General features: G+C 41.9%; 1 protein-coding gene across 2 annotated transcripts in view; it reads right to left on the bottom strand.

Moving 5' to 3' along the window:
* Positions 1-13,073: 13,073 nt before the first annotated feature.
* RPP40 (ribonuclease P/MRP subunit p40) overlaps positions 13,074-23,759 on the bottom strand; it is a 215,569-nt gene continuing 204,883 nt past the window's right edge. For both annotated transcript variants that reach the window (XM_075921302.1, XM_075921303.1), the window contains 7 exons: positions 22,787-22,931; positions 20,436-20,504; positions 19,117-19,212; positions 17,149-17,274; positions 15,076-15,274; positions 14,656-14,790; positions 13,074-13,476 (listed from right to left, as the gene is read on the bottom strand). In XM_075921302.1, the coding sequence (XP_075777417.1) occupies positions 13,278-13,476; positions 14,656-14,790; positions 15,076-15,274; positions 17,149-17,274; positions 19,117-19,212; positions 20,436-20,504; positions 22,787-22,931 (969 nt within the window). In that variant the 3' untranslated portion in view covers positions 13,074-13,277. The remainder of the gene's footprint in view (positions 13,477-14,655; positions 14,791-15,075; positions 15,275-17,148; positions 17,275-19,116; positions 19,213-20,435; positions 20,505-22,786; positions 22,932-23,759) is intronic.

Here is a 23,759-nt window from a genome sequence, read left to right as displayed (position 1 = left end):
CTTAAGGATGGCCAGAAGCAGTGCAGGCAGGGCATCAGATGAGGACTTAGAGCGTGGAGCTGCTGCCTCAGGCTAGCCGAGGGCTGTGCTTAAAGGGACCAGACCCCCACCCCAGACAGACAGTTCTCAGGGGTGCCCCGCTTGCAAAGCAGTCCTGGCTTGGAGTACCCTGAGTGCCCACACTGGGCGCATCACAGCACTCGGCCATCAGACCGGCTGCACTTGCCGCAGGCTGCGATCTGGGGAGACGGGGCAATTGGGGGGCTGCAGGGGAGCTTCCACCCCCAGAAGCCCGCAGAGCCAGCCCAGTCCTCCCCATCGGGGGCTCGTACCCCATTCCTCCCTCACCTCCTTCCACTTACCTCTCCCTAGCCCCCCCTCCTGATGTACAAAATAAAGAAAACGTGTGGTCAAAAATAGAATCTGTCTTTATTGAACAAAACTGAGGGGCTACGTCTACACTGGCCCCTTTTCCGGAAGGGGCATGTAAATTTCAGCAGTCGTCGTAGGGAAATCCGCGGGGGATTTAAATATCCCCCGCGGCATTTAAATAAAAATGTCCGCCGCTTTTTTCCGGCTTTTAAAAAAGCCAGAAAAGAGCGTCTAGACTGGCCCCGATCCTCCGGAAAAAGTGCCCTTTTCCGGAGGCTCTTATTCTTACTTCAAAGTAAGAATAAGAGCCTCCGGAAAAGGGCGCTTTTTCCGGAGGATCGGGGCCAGTCTAGACGCTCTTTTCTGGCTTTTTTAAAAGCCGGAAAAAAGCGGCGGACATTTTTATTTAAATGCCGCGGGGGATATTTAAATCCCCCGCGGATTTCCCTACGATGACTGCTGAAATTTACATGCCCCTTCCGGAAAAGGGGCCAGTGTAGACGTAGCCGGGGAGACTGGGAAAAGGAGGTGGGAGAGGGGAAGAGAGAGGGTGGGAGAGGGGAGGGCAACTAAAATGATCAGAGGTTTGGAACAGGTCCCATATGAAGAGAGACTAAAGAGACTGAGACTTCTCAGCTTAGAAAAGAGGAGACTGAGGGGGGATAGGACAGAGGTCTATAAAAGCATGAGTGGGGTGGAGAGGGTGCATCAAGAAAAGTTCTTCATTAGTTCCCATAATAGAAGGACTAGAGGACACCAAAGGAAAGGAATGGGTAGCAGGCTTCAAAGTAGTAACAGAAAGTTGTTCTTCACAAAGCAAAAAGAGTCAACCTGTGGAACTCCTTGCTGCAGGAGGCTGTGAAGGCTAGAACTAGAACAGAGTTTAAAGAGAAGTGAGATCAAGTCATGGAGGTTGGGTCCATGGAGTGGTATTAGCCAGGGGGTAGGAGTGGTATCCTTGCCCAAAGTTTGTTGAAGGCTGGAGAGGGATGGCACGAGACAAATGGCTTGGTCACTGTCTTCGGTCCATCCCCTCCAGGGTCCCTAGGGTTGGCCGCTGTCGGCAGACAGGCTACTGGGCTAGATGGACCTTTGGTCTGACCCAGTACGGCCATTGTAAGCTCAGAGCTCAGGGTCGGGGGGCTCAGTGGACCACCTTGATTTTCATGCACACCTGCTCCTGGGTGGCCAGACTGGCAGCTCTCCTGCCCTAGACAGCCGCTTTCCTGTGCCTAGTGAGGAGGTCGTGGACGAGGTCCACGATGTTCGCACTAGACCAGGCGGGTGCCCGCCTCTTGCGGTCCCGGGCAAGCTCCCGGGAGCCACCAGCCTGGTCCCGGGAAGAGGGGGAGGGCTGGGGGGCATCGGGTGGCTGGCTCAAGCCGTGCCAGGTGCAGGGTCTGCTAGCTGGGTGCTGGTAGGCTTGCACCTGGCACGGGCATCGTAGCCAGCCCGTGCCCCTTTAAGGGGTCCGGGGCAGGGAGGGGGGGCATATGAGTTTCCCTGGTGGTGCCCAGAGTGGCCACCAGGAAAGCTGGGGAGGGCTAGCCTCCCACTAGTTCGAATTAAGGGGCTACACAGCCCTTAATTCGAACTAGTAAATTCGAACTAGGCTTAGTCCTCGTAAAATGAGGTTTACCTAGTTCGAACTAAGCGCTCCGCTAGTTTGAATTAAGTTCGAACTAGCGGAGCGCTAGTGTAGCGCCTATGAAAGTTAATTCGAACTAACGGATGTTTGTAGTGTACACATACCCAGAGTAGGGCTGAGCCTTGGGTCACAGACAGCAGACTACATTTGAGTACCACTGGTCTAAATAAACAAGACAGGCTGGAAAAACAACAACATTATTCTTACTTTACAGATGGAAGACTGAGGCATGAAAAGATAAAGGCCAAATATTCAAGTGCTCACCAACCAACATACTGAGACTTTTGGGAAATCTGTCTGCTTTATTTGGTGCCTATATGGGAGCAAAGTTCTTCTGAAAAAAAAAAAAAAAAAAAAAACTGACCTTGCATCCCTTGTTGAAGGTCACCAGAAAGTCTGTAGCAAAGCTGGCAATGAAGAGACGATCTTCTAAGTCCCTGACCTTCACCCACAGAACCATTGCTCTTCTCTCGTCAGTTATGTGTCATACAGTCCTAATGTAAGATTAGCCCTATGTATGTTAGGCTGGTTACATTCACCTTTCTGATTAATTTAGCAAGAGCTATGTTTCTTGGGCTCGGATTTGAGAGGAAAGCTGATTAACAGGCTGATTAGCAACTTCATCCCGTGTAGTTCCAGATAGTCCTAGGTCTAGTGCTCATAATTCTCTCTACTTGTGCCTTTCACACCATGTTGGCTGGACATGGAAATTATAACAAAAAGAAGTTATTAGGTATTTGTTCAGGTGAGTTAAAGCCACAGATCTCATTAAGGGGGTTGGGGGGAGAGAATCAGCCGGCAGGAAGCAGGGCTGGCCGGGAAGGGGTCGGGGGGAGCAGGGCTGGCTGGGGGAGAGAGAGAGAGAGAACCAGCCAGCGAGAAGCAGGGCTGGCCAGGAGAGGGATCGAGGGGAGTGGGGCTGGCCAGGGGAGATGGGGGGGGGGGGGAGAACCAGTCAGCAGGAAGCAGGGCTGGCAGGGAAGGGTTTGGGGGGAGTGGGGGCTGGCCAGGGGAGAACTGGCTGGTGGGGAGCGGGGCTGGCTAGGAGTGGGTCAGGGGGAGATAACTGGCTGGCGGGAAGCAGGGCTGGCCCGGGTCCTGCTCTCGGTCCCGGCGAAGCATGAGTGAGTCCGGCCCCAGGGATTCCATTCCGCCCTGGTCCTGCCCCCGCCCTCTCTACTCCGTAGTTGCATACTGCCTGGCTGGTAGACACGCTCATGCAGCGCGAGCATGTCTACCAGCCAGGCAGTACACAAATACGTACTGATACTCATAATAATAAAATTTACTTAATTAGAAAATACCAGACATTTATATAGCTGGTATTTTCTCAATTTATTTCCCGGACAGAAACCTCAAATACCAGACTATCTGGTTCAAAACCAGAAACCTGACAACCCTACTCTCCCTCCCCACACAGCTGCCTCAAAGAGGCAACAGGGAGGGGGGGGGAAGAGGGGAAGGGAGGAGGAGGCGGCAGGTGTGAGCAAGCAGATATACGTTTCGAAGTTACATGTTTCTACAAACACCCAGTAGTTAAACATCCCTGGGTAGAACCTTCTCTTTCAAGCTCTGACATATAAATGAGACAGGAGGAATAAAGCCCTGGCAACTTGATAATAACCATGTCAGGCTGACCTTGACTGATGTAATCAAATAATTATGGTTTATAAATGTCTTTTGACAAATCAGCAAAAGTGAATTTAGGCATCTCTTTCCACTTGATATCAATTGGCACCACATAGCTCATTAACCATGACAAAACTTTCTGGGTAGTGAAATTATGTAGACACACACAGAAGTTGTGTGGTCTCACTTTAGAAAGAGAATACCTTTAATGTATGAAAAACACCATTAATTTCCCTCAAGCAATTGCATAATTCCGTTGATCTTGAAAACTTATTTCTCATTCCTCTGGACTCTCCTGCTTTAGGAGGGCAAGTCAAGATTGCCATGCTATAGCTATTTTTGTTCTGTTTATGAAGAGTAATTCCATGTGTATAAGTACAGTTTGCTAACTGATTTAAGGGGATGAAAAACTATGAAAGTCATCAGTGTATTTGACCATTAATGGAACCGTCTGGGTAAGGTGAAAGTGCCAACTGTTGAGCCTATTCAGAGGGTACCGTCTCCAATTATATGGAGCTGATATGGGCATAAGCAACAGCAATGATGGCCTTATCAGATCCAAGCGTGTGCTTGGATGGCTGTTCTGACCTGCCATCTTATGTAGTTCAGATTTCCTCCCAAATTGCCTGATGTTCCTACCTGCTGAGCCCCCACAACTTCCACTGAAATCCAATAGCAGCTGTGGAGTTTCAGCAACTGGCCGATAACACTGCTCTAGAGCCAAAATGCTTCTAAAATAAATGTAGTCAAACTTTACTAACTCTGGGTCACTGAACAAAAATGATGCTTAAAATTGTTGATTGGCTCTAGTTTCAAGATATGCTATTGGGTCAGTATATATGACCCTTGACTTGGGAATGGCGGAGGATAAGTGAGTTATAAAGGGAAGGGATCTCAATTTAGTCAGAAATGACTAAAATACATCTTTGACTGGATCTATGAATAAATCTATGACTGGGTTTGGACAGTACTTGCTTTTTAGGCAAAAAAACGAATGATGCAATCTGAAGCTGGTATTGCGTCATACATGATATGAATTGCATCATGTTATTCCTAAAAGTCATGGATGATGCAATCATAACGAAGCTTACATCACTCTGCTGAACAAATTGCCCTATATCAGCTCTAGAAATCATACAGTGTCGTGCTCTCTTATTTGTCAGTCTGATTTTGCAAAGGGACACATTTCTGTTTAGCCAAAGTAAGCAGAGATGCCTCGTACTTGTGTGAACAGTGCAGATAACTTCTGCTATGTTTGTGGTGAAGTGACTTTTGCATCACAAAAGCACTTTAACCACTATGGTTAAGAAAGCCTATCACCTTTACTTTGGCTGCAAAATTGGAGATCAGGACAAGAGTTGGGCCCCACACATATGCTGCAACACTTGTGCAACATATCTGCGCCAGTGGTTGAACAGGAAAAGGAAATCTATGCCTTCTGCAGTGCCAATGATTTGCAGAGAGCCAACAGATCATACCAGCAATTGTTACTTCTGCATGGTGCCTCCAGTTGGAAAAGGTGTGTCAAAGAAGAAAAAGTGGACTGTGCATTATCCAAACATTCCATCAGCTACACTCCCAGTAGCCCACGGAGAAGGACTGCCGGTTCCTGATGCACCAGAATCATTCTCACTTGAGTCAGACGAGGAAGAGGATGAAACTTCTGGTCCTAAACCATCAATGCCACATTTTCTCCCATCCTCCTCCTCTGAACCACACCTCATAACACAAGGTGAACTGAATGACCTTATCAGGGATTTGGAACTACCCAAGACTAAGGCAGAGCTGTTGGGCTCCAGACTACAGCAGTGGAATCTCCTGGCAGGTGATGTTAGGGTTTCCATGTTCCGTGACCGTCAAAAGGATCTTGTCCCATTCTTCTTCATAGAAGGTGATCTTGTAGCCTGCAACAACATCGATGGTGGGATGGCAGCCCTTAACATCGTTCACAATCCAGATGAGTAGAGACTGTTCATTGATTCATCGAAGACAAGTCTTAAAGCTATTTTGCCGCATAATGGCAATGTTTTGCCATCAATTCCAGTTGGTCATGCAGTCCATATGAAGGAAACCTATGACAACATTAAACAACTTTTGAGGTGCATAAACTATGACCAACATCAGTGGCAACTTTGTGGCGATTTTTGTTGCTCTCTTGCTTGGTCTGCAGACTGGATACACAAAGTACTGCTGTTTTCTCTGCGAATGGGATAGTCGTGCAAGAGATTCCCAACACATCAAGATAGATTGGCCACTCCGACAGTCATTGGAGCCTGGGAGGAAAAGTGTTCAGCATCTACCACTTGTTGAATCAAGGAAGATTTTGTTACCACCCTTACACATCAAGCTGGGTCTGATGAAGAACTTCGTCAAGGCCATGGACAAAACACAAGCAACTTTCAAGTACCTCCGTGGAAAATTTCCAAGGTTAAGTGAAGCTAAGATAAAGGAAGGTGTCATTGTTGGTCCTCAGATTCATGAACTTCTTCTAGATGATGCATTTGACCATGCACTGCGTGGCAAGAAAAAGACGGCATGGAAAGCCTTCCAGTTAGTGGTAATAAATTTTCTCGAAAACAACAAGGCAGACAACTACAGGTTGTTGGTGGAAAACCTCCTCAAGGCATACAAAAGCCTTGATTGCAACATGTCACTAAAGATACCTTTTTTGCACTCTCATCTAGATTTTTTTCCACCGAACTGCGGAGCAGTGACGAGCACAGCAAGCGATTTCACCAGGACATTGCAACAATGGAGAAACACTATCAGGGCAAATGGAGCCCATCAATGCTTGCAGACTATTGCTGGACAGTGACAAGAGATGCTCCATTTAATGTATACAAGAGAAAAGCCAAGAAGCGCCAAGTAGACACTGAATAGGACTAAACTATGTACATAATAGTTTTTTGCCTTTTGATTCATAGTACATTTTATTTATATAACTCTTTTGCTGATTTTTAAAGTGTTACATAAACAGGACAGGTGAAATATCATGTAAAGCAACCATAAACACATGAAAAGACCTAGGTTTACAATTTATGATTAAAACTCTACTATCTACACAATATACATAGACGTATAATGTAAAAACTTAAATATCTTGGAAACAGTAGCCAATCAGTTGTTTTAATTATCATATTTGAATTCAGCACATCAAAATACATAATAAATAGCACATTTTATCTCTGAAGCAGACGACTTCTAAAAAATTGTAGACCAGTGTAATCAGTGTTTTCTACTTCACCCTGGAATGAGCCATCAATTTGTAGAAATGAGTGCCGTCAATCCCATGCTTCAGTCAGGGCTGGGCTTAGGGAAAATAGCACCCTGGGCAAACATGTATTTGACTTCATAGGCCCCACTGCCACCCCAGACTTCTCCTCTCTGCCGTTACTTTCAGGCTTCATGGCCTTGTACCCTAGGCCTGCCTCTTAATCACAGCACTCTGGGTACAGTAGATACCCACCTATGAGGTCAGACTTGGCATCAATGACAGAAAAGATTGTATCATCATAGAAGTGCTGGGATAAGCTATGTTGGCCTATCTACAGTTTATTACGTGTCTTGTTTCAGGGCCTGGTTCAGCTATGTGATTGCCTCAATGTCAGGTGTATATTCCTGAAGATATTTGCTGAAGAAACATTAGCCTTACTCTTTGCTTAGATCCTTCAGTAGGAGCCTATTATAAATTGCATGGCTTATTTGGTAGAACAGCAGTAGCAACAAAAAAGATAGGACTGAAAAGATTAGAAACTTCTGCTCTTACAATGAATTAGTTAACCTAAGAGCACGTTCAGTTTTCCACTTACAAACAAATTTCACCTACATTACTTGTAAGATCTGGATGTAACTATACCACTACCAGTGTTCCCTGTAAACTGAACACTTGGGCCACCACCCAAGAGAAATTCAGGACCAGCGCAGCAGAAAGCACATAAAACACATGCTGCTGGCTAACAGAGCATGCCACAGCCAACATGTGTTTCTAGTGGTGATGCACATCTGCACATGCCTTGGTGCACATAATTTATTTCACACACGGATGGAAAAAAAAAAATAGAGGGAACACTGACGAGTACCTATGGGGACAACATTAGTTTGTTGGTCTCCATTGACTAACATCTGGGCTACATGGCTATAACAATGGAGATATGATTTCTATTTTCTTTGTTTAAAAAATGCCATTAGACTAGATTTATGAAGCTAGACTATTCTTCATCTAAATAATTATTATGTGTCTCTAGTGGAACAAAGACACATTATCTGTGTTTGAGCAGGGTGAGAACAGAAAGTTGTCTCAGTAAAGTCACCCTTCTCTCTGGTAGACAGAAGGACTTCATAATTTGCTTTAGCACTTTTTTTAGCTCCCATACATGAAACTTGTACATTTAAACTAAAATCCTTTTAGAAACATTTGGTAGCTTCTTTCAAAACAGGGTGAGTAAACAGAGGCAATATTCTAGTGTTTATTCTAATAGAGATTATCTTTGATAGTTTGCTATAGTTTATGCTGGAGTTTTCAGTAAACTCTTGTTAATACTATCAAAGACCAAGTATTTAAATACTCCACTATTTGAAGAACAGTGAAGGTCTAGTCTAGAATGTGTATGAAATAGATCAAGGAAAACACTTCAGTTTTGTCCCATTACTTCTTTAACATAACAAAGAAATAGAAATGATAGAATGGGGGTACCTATGTTAATAATATGGTTAACATCAAAAGCAAGACAGTCTTATAGCTAGGGCACTAGATTGAGGTGAAACAAGAGTCTAATTTCAGCTCTGCCACTGACTAGCTGTGTAACCTTAAATCATTTTACCTCTTCCTGCCTGTTTTTCACCCTCTGCCTGTCTTTCCTGTTTACAATGTAAGTCTATCTCTTACTATTTGTTTGTACAGTACCATACACAATGAACCCCCAGTCTTGGTTAGGCCTCCAAATATAACACAATACACACAAGAGTTACCACAAAATAGTATTTTTGATGGACACTTCTAAATTTTGATTGGCTCTGAAATATGCTGCCAGAGGCTTAACAGCTGGGAAAAAAATACCACCACACCAGCCTCCTTGAGGGCAAAATCTTACGGACAGGTCTTATCTCAGAAAATGATTTTATATTCTATCTTTGGGAAATTTCAGTTACAATCTCCATGTCAATGACTTGGTAATCTGCCTGCTCCAGACTTTCCTCTAGCCATGCAACCCTGAGTCTTAATTTTTCTGACATCTTCTGAATGTCTCATCAATTTAACATAACAAAACCCAAACTTGTTTTCCTCTCTCCCAGGCCATTTCTATTACCTCCATTTCCGGTCACAGTCAATATCACATCCCCACCTTCACCATTTCCTACAACCTGAAGTTTATCTTTGACTCTTTCCCGTGCTCCTACACCATGCCAAATCCTTCTACTTCTAGCTCCACCTTAGCGCCGAGATCTGTCTTGCTCTATTTTTCCCCCTAAAAGACACTTGCTCATCTAATCCACCACTTTGATCACTGCAGCCATCCCTTTTTGATTTCCCTCCTACCCACATCACTTCACTCCACGTGCAAAACACTGTCACTGAAGATTACCTCCAGTTTTGCTACAAGTCTCCCCCGTGGCTCGCACAGTGGCAGAGAGAAGTGGCACATTTGAATTATTGTTTTATGAAAACGTGTGCTGATTGCCCTATTCTTCTCTCCCCCCCTCCCTTTCATTCAGTCCGCGAGCCCCCACGCGTCCTGGTCGCGTTCATTCCCCACCACCCGCTCACATTGTGCCGAACACGCACAGCCGCGCCTTCCCGCCCATGCCACACCCGGGCATTCTGCACGCAACGCAGCTCAGCTGGGGAGGCTGTTACAAGGCAGCCAGCCAGCCCGGCCTCCCATCTCCTACGCCCAGCTGCAAGGGGGAGGGGAACGTGCATGTGCTTCCCTATGCTAAGGAAGAGCTCACAGGGGAGGGACCGGGTCACCCTGAGTGCAGAGTCCCTATCTCTGCATTGACTCCAAGCGCCTGCTGCCCCTCTACCTGGGAAAGAGCCCCCGGTTGCCTCATACAACCACTTCTTCCCAGGCTTGAATCTGACCACTCGCTGGTGTGACAACTTCCCGCGGTCAGAAAAGCGCTCCCCGGACACCCGACTGCTCCTCAGCGCTCCCCCTTCGAGCCCAGACAGCAGCATCTGCTGAGCAGCTGCTCCCGGCTGGGCAGCCAGCTCCTGCTCACGTTCTGGGTTCTCCGGCCACCTCCCGCTGTAGGATGGGGGGGGGGGGGAGATATCAGCAGTATCTGCCCTTCCACTCCAAGGGGCAAAGTCACAACATGTCTCTCCCCCACACACCCCGCATTCCCCACCATGTCAGTGCCCCCCCCCAGTTGCTTCCCCCCTTACTTGAGAAGTTTTCTGAGGGCACCAAACAGCTCTCCCATTGCAACAGGAACATTGGGGTTTCCAGGGCAAGAAACCACCGCAGGCTGGGCCTGGCCTAGCTCAGGAGCGAGTGGTTACTGCTAATGAGGGGGACGTCACACCACCACCCAGTGCGTGGGCTTCTTGGACACGTGATGGGAAAAGTCCCATGTTACCAGGAAATCCTGCCTATTGGGGGCAATCTCCCTCAGCACGGCCTGGCCCATAAAAACAAAGCTGGGCTTATTCATAGTGCACTTTTGGATGGGCAAGTCTCTTCCCCCAAAGAGCTGAGTGCTTTAGCGAGGTGAGGAAGCATGTAGTTGCCCTCAGGGGTACTGTCTATAGAGTGAAAGGAGAGGGAGAGGCTATCAACTCACCCCCACTGCAGATGTCAGAAAGGTGGGTGGCAGAATCAGTCCTTACAGAAAAGTCACAGGCTAGGTCTACACGGGCATGATTTTCCGGAAATGCTTAACAGAAGAGTTTTCCGTTAAAAGCATTTTCGGAAAAATCACATCTAGATTGGCAGGACGCTTTTCCGCAAAGCACTTTTTGCGGAAAAGCATCCGTGGCCAATCTAGACGCAGTTTTCCACAAAAAAGCCCTGATCACCATTTTTGCGATTGGGGCTTTTTTGCGGAAAACAGTACTGTGCTGTTTACACTGGCCCTCTTGCGCAAATGATTTGCGCAAGAGGGCTTTTGCCTGAACGGGAGCAGCACAGTATTTCCACAAGAACACTGACGATCTTACATGAGATCATCAGTGTTCTTGAGGAAATTCAAGCGGCCAGTGTAGACAGCTGGCAAGTTTTTCCACAAAATCAGATGATTTTGCGGAAAAACTTGCCAGTCTAGACACAGCCACATTGTAAGAGGGAAGCTGGATGTTTGATGGTCAGCTGTTGAGGGGGGAAGGCAATTGCAGCACTCCAGTGGAGGGCTTAGCATTAAGGGTGGAGTAGGGAAAGTGGAGGAATGAGGAAGAGCACAGGGCTCCCCAGACAGGAGCCAATGGACCACATGCATTGCCCTGGAGTAGAAGTTTGGGGTGAGTAGTATCTTCACTAGTGAAAGGCAAGAAGGGAGGGAGGGAGAGAGAGGCGCGCTCTCTCTCTCTCTCTCTCGTTGAGTTTTGTCAATGCTCCCCTACTCCTTTGTTACACTGTTAAAAAGGAACTAGCTGCCAGTCTGAGGAGGATTTCTCTGAAGACCATAAAAGGATTCAGAGTCTATGTGGAAGATCAGTAGAGTTAGCAGGTTTGAGCTTCTAAGCTACTTGTCTTTCCACTGAAAGCTCTGCATAATATTGCTTCCACTGATCATCCTTGTTCTGCATTGTTCCTAATGCAAGTATGGTCCACCTGATTGACAGCTCTCTTTCCACCCCTTCTGCCAGATCAGAAGCTTCCTCCATTCTCTGCAATCAGAGCCTTCTGAAGACTCAATTCTAATGTTATGCCAATGGAAAACTAGTTTGAGCCCTTAGGAATAAACATGTATACATTTAACCACCTTGTCTGCATATACAGGCAGTCCCCGGGTTACGTACAAGATAAGAACAAACCTACAGTCCCTAAGTTGAATCTGTATGTAAGTCGGAACTGGCGTCCAGATTCAGCCGCTGTTGAAACTAAGGTTGAATCTGGACGCCAGTTCTGACTTGCATACAGATTCAACTTAAGAACCACAGGCATCCCCAAGTCAGCTGCTGCTGAAACTGATCAGCGGCTGATTCCAGGAAGCCCGGGGCAGGGGCTTCCTGTAGTCAGCCACTGGTCAGTTTCAGCAGCGGCTGACTTGGGGACGCCTGGGGCAGAGCAGCTGGGGTGCTGCCGGGTTGGTCCAGTAGCTGCCCTCAGGCTCCGCGGCTTTGCCTCTGTATCAGAGGCAGCAGCACAGGGTTCCAGGTGGGAGCCAGTCCATGAAGGAAGTTAGTTTAAAAACTAGCTCCCCATGCAGACTGGCTGCCTGTCGCCCCACACTGCTGCCTCTGATAGAGTGGCAGCAGCCCCAGTCCACAGAGCTGCTCTACCTGCTCTGTCCACAGGGAACTGAGACCCTCCTGTGGACAGGGCCCGCCAGGGACAGAAGCTGGTCCATGGGAAGTGAAGCAGCCTCTGTCCACGGTAAGCCCAGGCCCACCACAGACAGAGGCTGCTCCGGCAGCTCTCCCTGTCCACGGGGAATCGGAGCTCACTGCAGACAGAGGCTGCTCCGCCTCCTATGGACCAGCTTCTGTCCCTGGTGGGCCCAGGACACTGACAGCAGGGAGCTCAGGCCTGCCCTCTACTTGCTGCTGCCTCTAATAGATGCAGAGGCAGCAAGTGATGGGTAGGCTGGGAATGCATCTAGTCAATTGATAATCCTAGGTTTATCAGTTAATCGTATAGTCAACTTACACATTGACATCCCTACTAAATATTGGTTTTCAAATGTTTGTAATTTTCCAAGGAAATCTAACTCTTACCCTTAAACTTTCTTATGCTTGATCTCTTGCTACAGATGAATTTTCCAGCAAGGTCTAAGCCAAATCCCTTTAGCCATTTGATTTACAGGAGAGGTCACGGAAAAAAACAAGTTTTTTCCTATCAAAGTAAAAGTCAAGCTTTTGTGGCAGCAAAAACAGGTGAAAATTGAAACATGGCAGGGTCTACTCCTAACAAAGAATTACAAAGCAGGATGATAGTAGATTTATCCAACAACAGGAGCAGTTTGCGTAGCAAAATAAAACATCTAATAAAGCTTCTGCCAAATAAACCAACCATCTCCAATATTTATGGGGGTTAAAACCCTCCCCTGCAAAAGAACCATGTTTCCCAGACTGTATACCCCTTTTTTGTTGCTTTAAATTTCCTTCTATGCTGGAAGGTAGAATTTCTTTTTCAGGTAATCTGAATAGTGGAAGATGTGCTGTTTGCTGTTTTTTAAATACAGAAGACCATGATTTAGAAAACCATTTATTATTTTGACAAGAGGACACATTTGTGGAATATCTAAAAAGATTTAAGGAACAGATGTTTCACTTTTTATTAAAAACATATATAACAAAAATACACATTCCAGTAAACAAGGCTTCTTCAATCATGTGGAAACAATAAGATGATAAAATGAAAAGCTTCCTACATACACAGATTCTTTCAATGGCTAATTAATTATCTGATTTTTGTAAGCATATCTCAGACATTCTTTTTAAGAAATCTTCCTATGGGAGGAACTTTTAAGGTGGGCAATCATCATTTGCTCCAACAGCCATTTGAAGCCAATAGTCCAGGTTCCTAAAAACAACAAAATTGTACAAGTTCTCTCCTCCCTTTTGGAAACCATGTTCACTTTCTCTCCATGAAACAGGGCTGTCTGCAAAGCCATGCACAGTTAAGGTCACCCACTGAGCCAATTTTGGTTCCTCAAAATAGCAACTGAAAGAGAAACATACATTAGCCCCCTAATTAAAATGGAACAATAAGTTACGTTGAAGTAGACCAGAATGGAATAAGAGACCTAACTATTTAATCAAAATGTATAACTGAAGGAGTTAAAAATCACTCTTACTAAACTACGGGATACCCAGTACTGTCATGGGCATCTTACTGGAAAACAAACTATGTTTTATGTGAGAAATTCCAACTGCTGTCACATCATTTTACAAAGTACATACAGAGAGCACAAAAGGTTGGAGCTTTCTAGCTGAGGCACTGAAGTTGGAGAATTCCTATAGACCTTAATATTGGCATAAATTAAAAATATTTACGAGGCAGCTCAGTTTAAATATTTAAATGTAACCACTTTTTGTAAAATTGAACAAAAAACAAAAGAAATGGGACTAAATGGCTTTTTACAATGAAAAATTGTCTTCTGAAAATGTATATTGTATTATGTACTTTGACATGTAACTGTAAACTTCACTTTAAATCAGAAATTTGTTGTGGTTTTTTTTTTTTTTTTTTTTTTAATAGAAACCAGCTTTTCTGAGCTGCTTCTGGTGGCAATCATCTTGCAAGGAACTGGCATTATTTGTGACTAGGAGAATAGAACAATCCAATGTCAGTGGAAGATACATGGAAAGAAGATCTGTAAAAAGACTCTTTCTGTTGCTTAGTACTTTTACCACTGAAAGGGAACCACTCTACAAATCATAAACTAGTATTAATCAAGACCAGGAATTCTCCAATGCTCTTAAGACAGGGAGTCAGAAAATCTGTGTTTTAATCAAAGTTTAGTGAGGCTTGCTGTAGAAGTTGAAAATTTGGCTGTGATTTGTTCAATATGACATACAGTCGGCCTGAATTTCATAAATGCTTGTACCCACAGCTCCCATCAACTTCAATTAGATTTGTGGGTGTTTAACACTTAAGCAAAAAAAGCCCCAAGACTAGAATATCTCAAAGTTGGGTCTCTCAAAGCTGAGATATTAAAAATCAGTTGTCACTTTTGATAATTTTGGCTTTAACCCTTTAACTTTAGTTTATATATGTTTGGGATAATATCTTTTACTTACCTCCCTGGGGTGCTGAAGATTAGTGTGAAACACTTTGAGGAGGAAAAGCATTAAAATTGTAAATATATTATAATAATGTACCTCTGGCTATGGCCCTTACCATAGCTGTTCCAATAATTGAATTATCTTCTCTGGGAGTATAAAGCCAGTGATTGTGCATACATAGGCTTGCTCCACTACTGTGCTGGGCTGAGGACAGCAATAGGTTGATAAGAAGCTAAATGACTTGTTGTCTCTGAAAACAGAAAGGTATAGTGCAAGTTTTCTACATTACCACCCTTTTCAGAGTTGTGCATCAACCATAAAACCAGACATATATATTTAAGCCTTTAAATAAATGGCCTGCTTTTCAGAATGCTGAAGGTCTGTGAAAAATCAAGTCACTTATGTAAGGTGTCTAAATAAAGACTGAAGTGCCTATTGTTAGGTATCAAAGGTAAAAAATTATGGCTTATGCTTTTAAAAAATATTTAGGCAAAATATAAATATAAAAAATATAAAGGCAAGTTCAGATACTTACAAACCAACATTATTGAAAACAGCACCTAGCCAGTCAAAGAGTTCCTGTGCACTGCATGATTCTTCTAGCTTTCCTTGCAATTCATTACTATGTAGCACTGGACACTGCAAATTTCTTAACGTGCTGAATGTTGTTTTTGGCTGATGGGCTTGTATTTGTTTTTTGGAAAAGTATGACATAAATGTTGATCTTTCTTCACCTAAGAACACAGACCACCAAAAGTAACTATAAAACTGCAATACAAAAGGAACACTGAGAATCAAACTAAACTGAAACCTTTAAATGAATTTACAAAGGAAAGATGAGTAAAATTCTCTATATGATGTACTTAAATTAAAACACCTTATATGCTGTTTATTTACCTATGCCAGAGCCCTAGATTTTTTTTATGTTTTTTTCTTGGAAATTAAGTTCATTTTCAGAACTAGGAAGCTCTACAGAGAAACCTTATTGACAGCTATTTATATAATTCAGTTTGTCATTAGTATCAGTTAGGGCAGACAAAATAAAAATTAAACCTTCGAATTACAGAACATCTTCAAAGAGAAGTGTTTGTTTACTGTTTCCACAGAAAAAGCCACATGAAAGGAAAAGTTATGCTTTTCCACTTGTTCTTTCTATATGAGAATGCAAATGTAGCATCTGATCATCCTACTGAAATGCTAAGTAGATTTGGAGGTTTAGATAATGATTTATTACAAATAGAACATCATCATCTGTATATAGTTTATCACTAACAGCATGTTTTGAGTCTGTTCTCTCTTCTCCCACTCCATCTCTTCAGGATATATTAATATGACTCCAAAGCAAGATACCCAATTGGTAAAAAGCAATTTTATAGTGTTCCTGCTTACACCTTGGAGATCCCTGGATGAAAAGAGAAAAATAATACTAAGGCTTCTTCTAAGAAAATAGTGGCAGGCTTCTCCTGAAGAGATGCTCTATGTAGGACACCAATAAGAGAGATTGTATTCTACATGTCAGAAGAAAGCATAGAGCTGCTTCAAAAATGGTAGCTTTTCCCCATGGAAAATTTCAATTTTTCAGCAGAAATATTTTCAAGCAAAATATTTCTGTGGAAAAATCAAACCATTTTGACTTGGAAATATTGCTGCAGTGCCTCCTGTTCCAGTCTCCTCTAGAGGTTCGTGGTTGATCTTGGATGACTCTTTTCTTATAAAGCACCACACTTTTCCATTTTGGCAAGAGAAGATGGTGGATCATGGCAGAAAAAGCCAGGCCAGGACACTAGCCTATAGAGGAAAATAGGACATGAGACAAATAGAGCCCTGGAAATCTGTGGATATTCATAGCTCATTTTTGCAGATACGGATACAAATTTGAGCATACAAATGTCCTCCAAATATATGTATATCTGCTTTATATTCGTGGGCATCTGCGGATGTGAATGTGGATATCCGTGGCTCATTTTTGCAGATACAGATGTGGATAGAACAGGGCTCTAAGAGACAAATTAAATTCCCATGTGGCACCACAGCAATACTTCCAAATGAAAATATTTGGGTTGTTTTTTTTTTTTAAATGAAAAATCAAAACTGTGTCACAAACAGTGGCATTTTTTTGACTAGCCTTACAAAAGTCGAATACTAAAACATATAATGGATGTATGCTAATTTCAAAACCAAACAGTAATTGCAGGGTTTTTTTTGACCATTTTTAATTCATGTCACTGCACCTTTGAGGTGACATCAACATGAGTTTGTTGTGTAAGCAACAAAATCATGCTATCTTACAAATTTACAGCCCAAGTAAGAAGGATACCTAATTATAGAATTATGCAGTATTGTTGTAGCTGTCCCAGGATATTAACGAGACAGAGTTAGTTAGCAAGGTAATATCTTTTATTAGACCTACTTCTGTTTGAGACAGACAAGCTTTTGAACTTACAAAGAGCTCTTCCCACAGCCCAGACCTGAAGAAAAGCTCTTTATAAGCTTGAAAGTTTGTCTCTCTCCAGCAGAAGTTGGTTCAATAAAAGATATTACCTCACCCACCTAATTTTATATCATCCATAGTTAATATTCTAATAATATTATAGTTTATTCTTATTACCTGTATTATACCAGGACAGCAGGAAATCAAACTGTAAAGGCTTCTTCTCTTTCAGGGCCCAAAGCACTCTTTTATATTTCTTGCTATCAGGATCAAAGGCTGAATCAGTCAAGTCAATGGTAATAACTGTAAAAGATAAAAGGGCAAATTTTACTCAGCCAGAGCTCAGTTTTAATATTCAGATTCTGTAAGTTTTAATATTCAGAAAACATCAACTACTTTTAAAGTTAACCCTCCATTCTTTGTAGCACTCTCAAAATCTTTAAGTAATATAGCTGTTGTTTTCTATTTTTAAAATCATGATTTTTCTCTTCATTTTGATGTAAAAGGCAACATTGCTACCTTTTGTTAACTTCTCTACTTGTGTCTCAGCTTCACTGTGCAGAAATCAAGGGAAAGTTGTGGGTCTTTGTCTGTCTGATAGGTTTTTTAAGTTAACTGCTTTCTAAAAACCAGCAATGAGCAGCTCACTTTTGTGAAAGAAATTAGAAAAGGGGGGATGTCATGCCAAAATAGTAGCTTTAAACAACAATGCTGGCAACAGATCATTAGCATTTAAGAAAAAAAAACAAAAACCAAAACACTATAGCTTACAGTACCAGCAAAAGCCATACTCATGGCTTCAGAACTGTTTCCATTATAAGACTGTTTTCCCACATCCATTAGTTCCAGTCCAAAGATTACTTTAAAAAAATTGGAGGAAATTTTATTAAACCATTTTTAAATTTTATGATTTAGAACTATAAAATTATTTCCTATTTTGCTACTAGTTGTTTTTATGCAGCTAACATAAAGCCAACAGCATTCTGCAAGTTAATATTTGCTGTAATTAGCTTTTAGTATGTATAGCTCTTCTCAGTTTGTGGGGGGAGGACAGGAACTAAAAGGGTTATGGTTTTTTTTTTTTTTTTTTAAACAAATCCACAGGATATACATTGTGCAAAGCATGAAGGCTACTGAAAAGACAATTTGCGTGAGAAAAATTTTAAGTGTTATAAACACAGAGAACAACATCCCCAATCTCTCTCTCTCTCTCCCTCCATCCATCAGAGGTTTCTCGGGTTTAGGTTTTTAATTTGCAGTTTCTTCAACATTCTGCAAGGTGTAAAGCTTTCATTTAAAAAAAAGATTAAGGTTTTTTGGTTATTCTGCTGTGAAAATACAGAGATTGCATGCAGTATATAAAATACAGAAGTGCTCACATCCTACATAATTGCAATACAGGGGATGTATAATTAAAAATAAATCAAGAATTGCAGACATTAATTAAGTTCTTACAATATCACACTATTCTTTCTCTCTATAAAAACGTTTTTCCTGCAGGACGAGAGTGACATCACAACATCACTCTGAATCCCACATGCCTCCTCCCTCCCTTCCTTCCTCCCACTCTTTTGCCAGAACTCAGGAGCCAGGGGCTTCTGCACCATGGCCTCAGCTCCCCTCTCCCACCAGTGGCTGGGGAGAGTACACAGGGCCTAACCCAGCCGTGACCCAGCCCTCCAGCAGTTGGGGGGGGGGGAAAAGGGGAGAGCCAAGACTGGCATGGCCTCAGCCCGGCGGCCAGGGGTGGGAGAAGAGCTGGGGCTGGGCTGGCCTCGGCCCTGCCCAGTGGCTGGGGGTGGGGGTGGGGGGAGAGCCAGCTTCAGCCCAGCCACCATGCAGCGGGGGAGTGGCCAGGTTGGCCAGGGAGAGTGCTGGGGCTGCCTACCCCCAGGAAGGGAGAGGTTGGGGAGAGTAGGCCCCTAGTAAATGTATATGCTCTATTTGTGCTTTTGTTACTTGTATAATTTACACATCTCTCTCAATATATGTATGGTATATTTACACATGGAGAAAAGGTCCCAGAGATTAACCAAATTTAGAGGAATCAAACTTTAGCTTGGATAGTTGGGTGTCCTATTAAAACACTCTATAAAGATGGATATTGATATTAGAATAAGTGTTGATGGTGTAAACAATACTTACTATATTTCATGACTTTTTTACCAAAATACTGAGATGGACGACCTTGTAGTCCAAGCTCCTCATATGTGTCCTTGTCCACTGATATAATTAGTTTTCCTATGAACAAGAAGGATTTTTGTTAATACCAGTTATCTCTTCTATAGCTCCCTTGTAAGTCTTTGACAGTTTGATGCTGTATAAAGTTAAACCCGGATCACTAGGTGTTAGTAATGTAATTCAGGCTCCCTCAGGTACAGTGATAGAAATGTAGCCGTGTTAGTCTGGGGTAGCTGAAGCTTCAGGTACAGTTTCTCCCTAAGCGACGAAGAGTCCTGTGGCACCTTATAGACTAACTGAAGTGTAGGAGCATAAGCTTTCGTGGGCAAAGACCCACTTCGTCAGATGCATGCCTAGTTTCTCCCTAGTGTTTGTTACATTCAAAAAGGACTTAACTGTGGAATCACACAGTGACTAAATCATGGACTTCAGGATAGCTGGGAATATTATAAATGTTACAAAATATGTTGGGAGCACTCAGGGAACACAGCCAGGATCATATCTCCAATGAGATAGTGGCAGTATATACATACAAAAGATGATAACCCTTCCAAAAAGAGCTTATGTGAAGCATTTCAGTTTACTCGTGCTCTGCCAGTCACTTGCCTTTTTTTTTTTTTTTTTTACAATTAGTAAGACACCAAAAATAAAATATGAAATATTATACATTTTTACTGTAATTGACATAACAGGTATTGTAAAATATGTTGAAATCTCAAGACGTTTGGAAAACAGTGAAACAAAGCAAAGCTCTCCATTACATGTGAAATGTGCACAAGGAAGAGTCTTTAATTATACTTAGAAGTATTATTCAGTGCTTTTAATTACTAAATATTTCCTCAAAGTATTTTGACAAATATACTAAAATCCCTTGACCTATATTTTATAGGAAGAAGTGTCATCTTAAAATGGTTTAGATTTTAGAATTTGTAAGAAGATTTTAATAAAGTTTGAGACCAGCAGAAAATGAAAATATTTTTTACACAAACATTTCTCTACAGCATTAGAAACCCAAGATTAAACAGCACTGATCATTTGAAATATGTAAAAGTGAACAGGACTTAATTTTCATTGTCCATGATATAAAAAAATTGAATAAATCAAGAGCATGGACAAAGAGTAACTTAAATTTTTAAAAAATATTTCATTTTAATAATTATTGGTAAATGTAAGTAAAGAAATGTACTCATGATTTTTCCAGCCTTCTCTTTCAAAAATCCAAGTAAAAACAAAACAAAGGCATTAGTCAATGTCAACATACAATGAACAATATGAATTCATACCAGTTGGCAGTAGTGCAGCAGCATTATCTTGATCAATTTTTGTATTGTATGTAAGTGCATAGCATGAACCTTTAACACAAAAGATCAGTAAAATATAAGGTTACACAGTTCTCAAAAGATATACTGGCAATATTTAAGTTATGCTCATGTCAAAAAAATAAGCTAGCCAATTGCGGTTTAGATCCTGTTTGATTTCTGCTCTGAAAGTAACTAGCCTTGTCTCACTATGGTATTTTTGTGTTGCCTCTACAAATTTGCTAGTGACATTTTAGGGATTTAGAACCCAGATTAAATCCATCCCAGGCCCTTTAAACACTTTATTTCAACTTGAAAATTATTCTTTTCACCAAATAAGAGGAAAAAAACCACTTTGGACTAACCATTTTTTCAGCTATTGGATCACACTAAAAAATAAAGACGATGATGTTACCATGGACATTTTTTTCAGTTTTGTACAACTACCTTCAACTTCTAAAATTAAGAGCTCAGTCCTGTAATCTTAGCACATGGGGCGGTCCCACTGCTTGAACAGGAAGAATATAGGCAGCAAAAAGAGGTTCCTAAATTTTGCAAGTAATTAATCTTTAATAGTTCTCCCTCCACTTTCCTTTTAAATCGGTTTGGAAAAACGCTTTGCTCCAAGTTTAAGTCCTGAACGATAGAATTCAACAAAGCAGAAGATGTCCCTGGAAAGTGGCTACTCTGCCATCAACACACCTTTTCTTCAGAGCATTAAATATCAAAGACAAGAGACACATTGTTCCATTTTTAATGTTCAGTATGGAAGAACGATGAGGGGGAGAAGCCATGTGCAGATTTGCATGTCCTCTTTGGAACTTGCACATTTTATTAATAATTAAAATCTCTAAGATGACATTTAATCAGAAACCCAGAATGTCACAAGACAATTACAAAGTATATGGAGAAGAATCACTTCACTAAATATCTGAAGTGCAGTCACCTTTATGCTGGAAGATAGCTGCCAATAAAAACCACCACTACCACGTCACTAGTTCAGGACATAAAACCAACCATAAATAAAATCCCATTGAAAGTACAAGGAGAATGTAGGCAGGCAGACTGAAATCACTCAACTGCAAGAGCATCAGGGCCAACCTTCTTTCAATGTATACCTGTAAAGAATGCCACAGACCATACACGTGTTCACCTATTTCTATTTCTGATAGGTCAAGAGAGCTCAAACCTTAATAAGAATTTAGATTTTAACATCTTACTTTCCCCTTTTTACCCATATACAAATACATGTCAATTTTTGCTGTACCTTAGTGTATGTCCACACTACAAAAAGTATGTGTTCTTAAAGTGGATTAGCTAACTTGTAGTAGCTAACTTGTGTTAAAATACCAGTGAAGATACAACAACTTGGCTTTTAACTTGGGTTAGCAATAAGGAAGCTAACCTGAGTAAAGCCAAGCTTGCTATGTCTTCACTGCTATTTTAACAAAAAAACAGCTACTGCAGTTAGCTAATCCAAGTTACAAACACTTGGTTTTTTTGTTTGTTTGTTTGTTTGCATTAGACATACCCTACATAACTGTTACCTCATGCCATCTAGAGTTAGAATCAAAAGAATATCATTCTGAAATCTTGGATTCTTGGTTTCAAATGTTTAAAGCTACTCTTTAGCTAGTGGTTTATGAGATCATTCTTAGTAAGACTTATGTGGAGAAAGGGTGTGTGTGTGTGCGCGTGTGCGTGCGCGACACCTTGTCAGGAGCAGTGTTCATTTTCAGGCATTTGTGCAAGGCCTCTGAGGTAGGGAATAAACTCATCTAAGTGCACTACAGGATTTTTCTTCATTTAGTACTCCCCCACCCTTTAGAAAATCAAGGAAGTTCAATTTAAAAAAATCCAATGACCTTGCTTTATCTCCCTATTTTCTGTCCACCACCAATCTTTCTCCTCTGCACTGTAACAGGTATAATAACCCATTTGAGAGAGTGATGAGGAGAAATGATGAAGACTTCTCTTTTAATAAAGCTAATGTTACAAAGAAAATTTACAAGTTAAAAAGGAAAGCACTGTACATCCGGGGTCAAGTTTGTGCTCTGGGAAGTTGCAAGTATTGGTTTATGCAGATAATGAGATACAGAACACCGTTAACAAGATACATAACTGGCATTGTCCCAGATTGCGGTGGGTGAGTTTTTGAAGTGTCAGACTATTTGTTCTTCTCTTCTCTTCCAAATGCCAAAAATGTCACAGTCCAAAAACTCACAGGAAAAAAAACCTTAATGTTATCAAAACCACTTTTTACTCTTCCAGGTAGCACTGACAAGAATATTTGGTTTCATTCATATTCATCATATGCATTTTTAGCTCCCTCTTACCTTTCTTCACATACGTATTGATAAATTCATGTGTGATCAATTCATGAAGGAATAAATTCTTCACCAGGTAATACTCTCCAATATCTGTGATAACACTTTTCAGTGCTTCTGGAAGTATTCCACATTCAGGGATCAATAAGGACACCTATTCAGATCACATTTGTAATGCAAATTAAATCTTACATCTAAACATAGATAATCAAAATTACAAAACAGAGCTGAAGAAAATAAATAAGCAAACAAAAATTCAGCTCCTCAAAGAGATAAGCACATATTAAAGGAGTTAAGAAAGTGTCTGTAGATGAGTGAGTGCCTCAAATAGCAAGAAGAAAATTCAGTACATAACTAATTTTAAGCTAGCCACTGCCCCACCCAAAATACCCTAGAATTTTACTATTACCAAAGCTTATTGTGTAGCACTTGGTTCTCTATTTTGCATAGTTCATACATAGTACATTGCCATTTAAAGCACTACAGACAGAGATATTATTACACAGCACAGTTTTGCAAAGTGTGTGGTTTAAAGACAAAATAGCAGTTAGTTAAAAATCTTTTAGGATTGCTTTTTACCTTTGCTATTTGGGGCATTTACCACTAGGGATGTTAAAAACCATTTTATACACTAACCGTGTAACAGCTTTAGCTTTATACTACAGTGCCCGCAGTGAACCCTCCCTGGGAGCGGGACCACCAGCCCCTGCTGGCCTGGCACCCAGGGAGGGGGCTTCACTGTTACAGTGAGCCACCTCCCAAGAAATGGAGCTGGAAGCTCTTTCTTGCCTAGCACTAAAGGTGTGTCTAGACGACAGGGTTTTTTCGGAAAAAAAAAAAAAGAGGCCTTTTTAAAAAAACAAAACAAAAAAACAAAACAAAAACTTCCTTTGCATCTAGACTGCTGCCGCATTCTTTCGAAAGTAAATCGAAAGAATGCGGCAGTTTGTTCGACTGCGGAAAACCTTGTTTTACGAGGAAG

This window comes from Pelodiscus sinensis, chromosome 2, assembly GCF_049634645.1.
Source record: "Pelodiscus sinensis isolate JC-2024 chromosome 2, ASM4963464v1, whole genome shotgun sequence".
Lineage (NCBI taxonomy): Eukaryota > Metazoa > Chordata > Testudines > Trionychidae > Pelodiscus > Pelodiscus sinensis.
This window is presented reverse-complemented; position numbering and strand designations above follow the sequence as displayed.